Source organism: Echinops telfairi, unplaced genomic scaffold, assembly GCF_000313985.2.
Source record: "Echinops telfairi isolate 266 unplaced genomic scaffold, ASM31398v2 ScPeMD7_443;HRSCAF=831, whole genome shotgun sequence".
Classification (NCBI taxonomy): Eukaryota; Metazoa; Chordata; class Mammalia; order Afrosoricida; family Tenrecidae; genus Echinops; species Echinops telfairi.
Genome location: NW_022104341.1, coordinates 34,399,709 through 34,409,810, shown reverse-complemented (window position 1 = coordinate 34,409,810; position 10,102 = coordinate 34,399,709). Strand labels below are relative to the sequence as shown.

The following is a 10,102-nucleotide window of genomic DNA, read 5'->3' as shown; positions in this document are numbered from 1 at the left end:
AAAGTGGTTTTCTTAATACCAAAGATACAATGAGATAACTACCAGTGAAGAGATCATTTATCACAGGATTCGTAAGAATAGTAACGTATGATGAATAACTTGAGGCATAGTGCAGTAAGTGGAAACATTAAAAAGCACATTATATTATTGCTACTTTGATTCTCTCACTTTGTCTTTTCACCCACATTTGAGATTAGCGTAAGATGTCTCAGTGAGGATAGGACCTGGGAAAGGGGCTTCTGCATTTTTCTCCCCTTCAAAGAAAAATCTATAAGTAAAATTAAATATATCAATGATAAGTTTCTGTAGAAATGATAGCTATTGTTGATTTTTAATCTCTTAATATTTTTAAACTCTTTAAATTACTACTTACAGACTAAAACAATCAGAAATAGTATTTGGGTTATTTTTGAAAAGAAATAAAGTTCTGTCAAGTTGGTCATCAGAACCTAGCTGTATAATTCAAAAGGGTTACCACCTAGAAAATAATTATCAATTCATCTTGGGCAAAAAACAACATATAAAGGGAATATAGCAGTATACAGAAATGACAGGAATTAAAGGAATTTGGAAGCATTATATGGATATTGAAGCAAGACTAGAAAATATGATAGGGGTAAACTGTCCAGTGCCAGATATATAGTGTACATACATTCTGAGACTTGTTAACAAATTCAGAGAAGTGCCACCCAAATTATAACAGTGGCAGTATTCATAAGTTGCTATTGGTAGAAACCATCAAGCTGGTTCCTGCTCAGTGATCCCATGTAGAAATGAATGCAATCCTATCCTGTCCTGCACCATCCCCACAACCAATGAGTCGAGGCCAGTGGTGTGGCCACCTGGTCAATCCATCTCGTGGAAGACCTTCACTTTTTCACTGACCCTCTACCACGCATTACGTACTTCTCCAAGGACTGCCATCCCAATCACCTAGGAAAAGTCCACGCGATGAAACGTTGCCATCTTTCTGTCTGGTTGTGTGGCTCCCAAGACAAACGTATTTGTTCTTCTGGCAGTGTCTTCAATATTTTAGCTTAATTTTAGCTTAAGCATCAACTCTTCTTAAATCTTCCTTATTCATTGTCCAGCTTTATCATGCATATTGAGGCCATTGAAAATACTATGGCTTAGGTCAGGTGCACCTGAGTCCTTAAGGCCACATTTTTTGCCTTTTAACACTTTAAAAAGATATTTACAACAGATTTGCCCATTGTAATACTTCATTTGATTTCTTGGCTGCTGCTTCTATAGGCATTGTTTGTGGATCCAAGTAATGGGAAATCCTTGACACCTTCAAGCTTTGTCCCATGGATCATGATGCTGCTTACTGGCCGTTATGAGGATTTTTGTTTGCTTTGCTTTGAGGTATAATCCATACTAGCGCCTGTGTCATCCTTGATCCCCATCAGCAAGCCCCGTTGTGCTACTGCATTGTTAAGGGTTCTTCCTCCAGTCCAGGTTTTGTGCTCTTCCTCACACAGTCTGACTTCACGGATTATTTGCTCAGCACACATATTGAGTACATGTGGTAGAAGGAAACAACCTTGAGGTACAATTTTCCTGATTTTAACTACAAAGTATCCCCTGTTCTGTTCAAACAATTGCCTTTTGGTCTATGTATAGATTCCCCAAAAACAAAATTAAGCGATCTGGATTCCTATTCTTTACAATATTACCCTCAAATTAATTAGGTGCTAGACAGTCAAATATCTTTGCAAAGTCACTGAAACAAAAGCAAACATCTTTCTGGTATCCTCTTCTTTCAGCGAAGAATCATTTGACATTGGCAGTGATGCACTTCATTCTACATCTTCTTATGAGCATGACTTGAATTTAGGACAGTTGCATGTCAATGTACTGCTGTAATCATTTTAAATTATCTTTAGCAAAATTTTACTTTGTGTGATATTAGTTATATTGTTAATTCATTTCCACATACTTTGGATCACCTTAATTTGGAACAGGGGGAATATCAATCCACTTGTGTCAGTCGGACAGATAGCCATTTTCCAAATGTGTTGGCAGAGGCGAGTGAGCTCTTCCATCATTGCAACTGTTTGTTGAAACATCTCAATTGGTATTCCATCCATTTTTGAAGCCTTACTTTTTGCCACAAGGCCTTCAGTGCAGCTTAGACTTCTTCCTTTGGTATAATTAATTCTAGATCATATGCTACCTACTGTAATCTTTGAACACCAAACAATGATATATCCCTTGATGAACATCAACAATGATATATCCCTTGTTCCACATCCTCTTCTAAAGCCAGCCTGAACTTCTGGCAGCTCCCTGTCACTGTGTGCAACACCAGTGATACCGTTCTATAGTTTGAGCATTCTGTGGAGTCCCCTTCCTTTGGAATGGGCACAATATGGATCCTTTCCAGTCAGCTGGCCAAGTAGCAATCTTTCAGATTTCCTGGTACAGACAAGTGAGTGCTTCCAGTGCTTCTTCTGTTTTCTGAACCATTTCAATGGGTATTTTGTACATTTCTGGAGCCTTGTTTTTAGCTAATGCAGTCAATTCTTCATTATGTGATATTTCCTGAAATGGTGGACTGTTGATTAGTTCTTTGTTATACAATGACTCCTTGTATTCTTTGCATCTTCTCTTGATGCTTTCTGCATCATTTAAAATTGAAGTTGGAATGTGCAAAGTATAAATTTAGGAAAATGGGAAGTGGTAAAAAATGAAATGGAATGCATATCATAGTCATTGGGGAGGTGAAATCGACTAGTATTGGCCATTTTGAATCTGAAAAGCACATGATTTACTATGCTGAGGATAATGCAATCAAAAGAATGGCATGGCATTCATTGTCAGTAAAGATCTTGCTAACTCCATAATAAAGTTCAAGCCTACCTGTGATCAGATTATATCTATCCACCTTCAAGGAAATCCAAGTAATACAACTATTCTTCAAATGTATTCACTAACCTTGAAAATTATGAAGAAACTGAAGAATCTACCAAAGACTTCAGTTGGAAATGGATCAACTATGCAATCAAGATGCATTGATAGTTATTGATGATTGTAATAAAAAAGTTGGAAACAGAGAGGAAGGAACACAGTTGGAAAATATGGACTTGGTGATAGAAATGAAGCTGTACATCGCACGACGGAATTTTGAAAGACAAATGACTTTTTCATCACAGATACCCTTTTTCAACAGCATAAAAGGCAACTATACACATGGATTTCCCCATATGGAATACACAGAAATCAAATTAACGACATCTGTAGGAAGACTCAATTGGGGAAGCTCAATATCTGAAGCTAAAATCAGACCAGGGGAAGAGACCATCAATTGTTCAAATGTAAATTCAGGATAAAGCCAAAGAAGATTAGAACAAGTTCACAGGAACCAAAATACGACCTTGAGTCTAACCCAGCTGAATTTTGAGAACATCTCAAGAACAGATTTGACACTTTTAACAGGAATGATGGCAGACCTGATTGAGCTGAGGGGAATACATCATTCTTGAAGAAAGCAAAAGGTCATTAAAAAGAAAAGAAAGAAAAAATCAAAGTGTATGTCAGAAGAGACTCTGAAACTTGTTCTTAATTTAAGGTGACCAGATTTTAACATTGGTGAAGTGGGACACCATTGATAAAACTCATATCCTGGCCAAATAGCCACACGGCAGCTGAAAACCATATACCCTAGCTTGTTGTGCATTCTTTCCAAAATTCTGGACTTTTTAAAAATGCCGCGGGACGTGGGAAAAATTGTTAAAAATTGGGACTGTCCCGCCAAAAGCGGGATGTCAGATCACCTTATCTTAATCATAAAGTAACTAAAACTAATGGGAAAAAGATGAAGTCGAGGAGCTAACTAAAATTTCAAAGGGCAGCTTCACAAGATGGAGCCAAACATAATAACACAATGTGCAAGGACCTACACTTAGAAAGCCAAAAGGGAAGCACATGCTCAGTGTATCTGAAATGGAACGAACTCGGGAAAAAATCCAAGCCTTGAATTGCAATTCTGAAAGATTCTATAGACAAAACATTGAATGATGCAGGAAGCATCAAGAGAAGATGGAAGGAATCCACAATCACTGTTGTTCATTATCTTGGCCATATCCGCTTTCAGTATCACCACTCAAACCTTGAAATTCTCTTTAACGCTTTCATTTTGAGAAGTACTGAGCATGTTCTTCCCTTCTGGTTTTCTAACACCAGATCTTCGCACATTTCATTACAATATTTTATTTTGTCTTGTAAGGCTGCCTTTGAAATTTTCCATTGAACCCTTTCACTCCCTCATTTTTTCCATTTACTTTAACTTCTTTACGATCAAGAGCAAGTTTCTGAGTCCCTTCTGATTTCTATTTAGGTCTTCTTTTCTTTTATTTTTAATAATCTTTTGATCTTTTTTATCCTTGATGTCATCCCATAACTGGCCTGATCCTAGACCGCTAGCATCTGATGTATCAAATCTTTTCTTGAGATGGTCTCCATATTAAGATAGGATATAATGAAGGTTGTAATTTGACTTCCGTATAATTGTTTCAATTTTCTTCACCTTCAATTTAAACATGTATATGAGCAATTTTTGGTTTGTCAGTTTTTTTGTACTGTTGTGGTTTGTGTGCTGCTATGATGCTGGAAGTTTGCCACCGATATTTCAACCATTAGTAATGTCATCCATGGTGGAGATGTTTCACTGAAGCTTTCAGACTAAGAGAGACTAGGAAGAAGGACCTGCCCATCTACTTCCACAAAAAAAATTGGACATAGAAAACATTATAGATAGCATCCAAGCAATAGATAGATACCATAAGGCAGACACCATGCTTTAAGAATGCTGTTGTTAAGTGCTGTCGAGCCAGTTCTGACTGATAAGGACATACACTGAGAGGTCCTGTGCCATCCTCACAATAGTTGTTATGTTTAAGCTCCTTGTTTCAGCCACTGGGTCATTCCATCTCATCAAGGGCCTTCTTTTTCACTATCCTTTTACTTTACAAACATGATACCTTTTCTAGGACTGGCTGCTCAGTAGCTGAGATGACATCTTGCAATCCTTGTTTTAAGGAATGTTGTGGTTATACTTCTTGCAAGATGAAATTGCGTGTTCTTTTGACAGTTCGTGATATTTTTAATATTCTTCACCTGTATCATAAGAATGTTAGTCTCCTTTAATTACCACAACTATGTTAGTCTTGGTAGACTACAGAAACAAAATTCATAGACACTCATACGTGTAATAGAAAAGATCTTTATATAAAGAGTAGTTGCACATTAAGAAAACATTCCAGCCCAGTCCAGATCAAGTCCTTAATTCTCATATTAGCCCGTATGTCTGATACCAATCTATAAATTCCTCTTCAGACTCATGGAACACATGCATTGATGTCGAATGCAGGAAGATCACAGGCCGGTGATCACCTGCCCACAGGCTCCCTTTAACAGTTCCATCCTAGTGCACAGAGTTTCTCCAGGGCTCCAGATTTTTTCCAGCTTCTGACAAAAACACTAGTTCAAGATTCAAAAAGCCAAAGAGCTCCTTTTTCTTCAATCTATCAACAGCCCCTAAACAATGGAATGCAAATGTCCTGAGCATTCCAAAGCACTGGGTGGGACTTATCTTTTCAGAGCCTTCTTTCCAGAAATGTCCTAACCCATTTAAAGATTCAGATATTAATGGCTGAAGGCAAGACTTACAAACTCTCTATTTTCATACTTTCCAATAATCATTTCTTTCAATCATTATATCAATAATAATAAGCAGAAGAAATCAGTAAAAACAAAGTAGAATCAGATATTCATCTCAATTCGTAAAACAGTCAAATCCAATCCCTAGTTTATCTCAATCCTTATATAAACTATTCCATTGATACGAAGTATGGGATTAGGCCTCTGACAGCATCAAGCCAGAGCAAGGCTTTCAGTCATTGTGACCTTCTATGAACCATTTTCACTAAGCAGCTCTGACAGACTCAAAGGGCAATTTTGACCCCAGAGCTCAAAATATACACTAATCACATTCATGTTTGCCATTTCATATAGGAATAACCAAAGACTACAACCAAACAATATAATCAAAGCTTTAAGTTCCCATATTCTTTCCAGAAAACCATGCTGTAAACTGCATGGGCATATCTGACCTCTGGCTAGCCAAAGAAGAAAAACTACCATGAGGCAGACTTTAGCCAAACAGCCACTGTCCAGCTTTATGATTTTGTTTCTAGTGTACCCCATTCCCAAGGGACCATAATGTGCTAATCTGGGTAGACTAGAGAAACAAATTCATAGAGACTCATATGTGTATAGAAAGGAGCTTTATATAAAGAATAATTGTACATTAAGAAAACATCCCAGCCTAGTCCAGATCAAGTCCATAAGTCTGATATTAACCCATATGTCTGATATCCATCTATAAATTCCTCTTCAGACTCATGCAACACATGCAATGATGCCAAATTCAGGAAGATCACAGGCCAGTGGGTGGAAAGTCTTGTGGATCCAGTGGCAGTGGAAGCATCACAGTGCTGGCCGGGGTCTCAGCATGGCTCCTTCAGCTCCAGAGCTCTAGGGTAGTTCCATGTGTCTTGTCAACAGGAATGTCTTACAGGGAGTGAGTATATGTTCCACCTTCAGTGAGCCTTAGCACCTCCAAACAAGATCATCAAGCTGTGATCTGATTGACAGGCTAACCTCCACCCGTTCACTCTTAATACTCTCAAATTGACAACAGATTATGCAACTACCACAACAACCTACTGAGAAGTGAGTTTTATTATAATTACTTAAGGAAAATGGAGCAGTGAGGGGTTGAACTAATTATAAAATTGGTAAAAGATGGGTTTGAAAAAAAAAGAAGCCCATGCTCTTGACCACAAATTTCTTTTGCCTCCTGAATGTAATAATTTTATTCACTGAGAGAGTACATACAGCATGGGATCGTGGAAAGAGCTAAACTGAGAAGAGCATGGATCTAGTTCAAGCTGTCTTTTACTTTGACACATCACTTAAATTCCTTAGTTTACTATTTTCTCATTTGTAAAACAGGGATGATATACCTGTTCTACTGTAGAAAATTGATACAGAATAAAAGAAGAAAATATTTAAGAATGTTTCAAAATATAAGAAATCAATATAGTGCATATTTTAAAATTATTTTTATATATAAACAATTTTATTGGGGGCTCTTACAACTCTTATAACAATCCACATCAATTGTATCTAGCACATTTGTATGTATGTTGCTACTATCATTTTCAAAACATTTTCTTGCTAATTGAGCCCTTGGTATCAGCTTCTCTTTTTTCCTTCCCTCCCCAACCCTCCCCAACCCAATTATTATTATTTTCATATCTTACACCATCTGCTGTCTCCTTTCACCCGTGCTTCTATTGTTTGTCCAGAGAGTTATACCTTGACCATTGTTATCAGTTTCCCCTTTCTCCCCCTTGCCCCGCACCTTCTCCCTACCATGATTGTTCCTGAGGGGGGTTCTTTGTCATGGATTCCATGTGTCCAGAGCTCTTATCTGTACCAGTGTACATGCTCCAGTCTAGCTGGATTTGTAAGTTAGAACTGGGGTCATGATAAGAGGGAGGGGGAGCATTAATTCTTTGCCTGTGTTTAAAAAGCATGTTAGACAAGAGATGTGCTTGGCTGCTAATTGAAAGGTTGGAAGGTTGACTCCACCCAGAGATGCCTCAGAAGAAAGTCCTGATGCTGAAAGGCTAAATTTCAGCCATTGAAAATCTTATGGAGACAGTTCTATACGACACACGAGATCATCAGGATTTAGCATCAACTCAATTGAAAGTGATGGTGGTTTTGCATTTTATATGAATTAAGGCACAAAGGCTCTGAAAAATTTTAGTTCACTTTTCCTAATTTTTCCTGGACCCATCTTTGATTTTAACATGGAGTACACTACACATCATAAATACCATAGCAATTTTACTTAGTCCCTTAATGAGGAAAAGTAGCTGACTTCCTTTGATGATTTTGAAGTTCCCTGAGAGGTTCTTGATATAATATACTTATTTCCTTCTTTGGAGGGGTCTCTTTCCTCCTGATAGTTTACATATCAGAAAATTATCTCCCTACATTACATCTTAATGTAAATGTATTCATATTTTTCATCACACCTTTTAGGTCTTTACATATTCATATTTAAATCATTCTATATATGCTTATTTTCTAACATATGAGACATTATTCTAGGACTAGAAATTGAATGATACAGAATATATACTGTAAGAATTATTTTTGCAGATGTGGTAAAGTGAAACTACTTGATATGGCTCTTCTATCTACAGGTGGAAGTAGAGTCTTTATAACTCCAACCAAATGACAGGGTGGGATCGTACAAATAAGTGCAGAAGTCCAATTCAGGGATTGGTCAGTTTTGCCATTCTGCTGGGTGTAAGAGTGAGCCATCTCACAAGCAGGAGTCACAGGATCATCAAGAAAGAAGAGTCACTAGCAGAACACCTGCAAGATCCTTGCCTGAAGCAGTGTAGACAACAGAAGCTACAGCATTGGGACCGTGAGACAAGAGCAGAGGAGCTGAGCCTAGACCAGTGGGCTTCCTAGCCCTGGGAACAAGTAACTGAATGCCCTCAGGCAGGGGGCTGGCTTACAAAACCGAGGTAATCTTTGCACATTCACCAGTCTTAAAGCAGCTTTAGAAGCACTTGTGGGCGGTTCGAAACACCAGCCATTCTGCTGCACAAAGATGGGACTTTCTAGTCCCATAAACAGTTACATGTAGTCTCAGAAACACAGGGCAGTTCTACCCCGCCATTCAGGGTCACTATGGGTCAGCATTTCTCTGATGGCAGTGAGTTCAAACCAGCTTTGCCTTCTTTCAGGACCAGACAAGAGCCAAGTAAATGCAGTGACTGACAGACCCAACCACAGAGACATGTCTGCTGGTGAGGTGGAGAAGAGGCACTGCAGCAAGAGGGCTGTATCCTTAGGGTTTTCCTGATTTAATGTAACCTGTCAACTTCCCTAATAGCCCCCATAGTCATGAGCATTGTCTGTGCATCCAGTGCGAGGGATGACTGAACCCAGCAAAGAAGTAGTGTGCCATGGGAGAGAGGGCAAATGTCAGAATAAGGTAAAGAACGTTTGAGGGTGGAGGCATGTCTGACCTCTGCCTCATACGAATGATGATTGAACAGATGTGGATCGGATTCTACTCCCTTGTGTAGCTGCGGAAGGTTAGATTTGGCCCCTTCTCCAGTAGGCATTAAATTGAAACTCAAACTAATCCCATTACCATCGAGTAGATTCTAACTCCTGGTGACTCTTTACATGGTTTCTGAGGATGTAAATCTCTAGAGGAGCAGACAGTCTTATCTCTGTTCCATGGAGTCACTGGTGGTTTAGAATCACCAACCTTTCAGTTAGCAGCCAAATGCCTAACCCACAGCACCAGTGGGGACACTTACAAAAGTGACTAGAACTATTAAACAAAATAAATGCTTTTATCTTTTCAAGATAAACTTGTATTTAAATTAGAAGTTCCTAAAAAAGCATAACTCCTAAGAAAATGAGAAATTGATATAAACATTTTGCATATTTCATTCTACTTTTACACAAGTATGCTTAACAAAGCGATAAAAATGATTACTTACTCTGACACCTTTAGGACCCGGATTGCCTTCTGGTCCAGCTACACCCTAGTGCGAACAAAGGATACCTGCATTATGTAACAGTGCTTTTCAAAGAGCTGTTAATAAATAGATTAACAGGGTATCTCCAGAGATGTTATTTTCACAACTATAAAAATCAGGACTCCACAGACCTAACGATGATTATAAATGCTCTAGAATTTTAGTACTGAAAGAAGCATAAAATCTATATGCAAATATATTTGAGAGGTCTAAAAAAAGCTTATCAACAAAGTTTTGTAAGAGACAACCTTTTTTTCTTCTCATTGAGGAACTATCTATGTTCTTTTAGAACTCTTCTAATTATTCTAAAAGTTATTTTGTTGATGTCCTATAATTTTATAAATGAATACATTTTAAATTTCAGATCAATGCCTACAAGTTTATATATTTATATTTTGTATTCTGAGGGAACATATAAAAATACTTTATGTTAAGATTATATCAAGGTATGT

The 10,102-nt window shown here is 37.9% G+C and overlaps 1 protein-coding gene across 1 annotated transcript in view; it reads right to left on the bottom strand.

The window, feature by feature from the left end:
* COL24A1 (collagen type XXIV alpha 1 chain) overlaps window positions 1-10,102 on the bottom strand; it is a 411,206-nt gene that overhangs the window by 301,223 nt on the left and 99,881 nt on the right. The window contains exon 8 of the mRNA XM_045292047.1: window positions 9,612-9,656. Within this exon, the coding sequence (XP_045147982.1) occupies window positions 9,612-9,656 (45 nt within the window). The remainder of the gene's footprint in view (window positions 1-9,611; window positions 9,657-10,102) is intronic.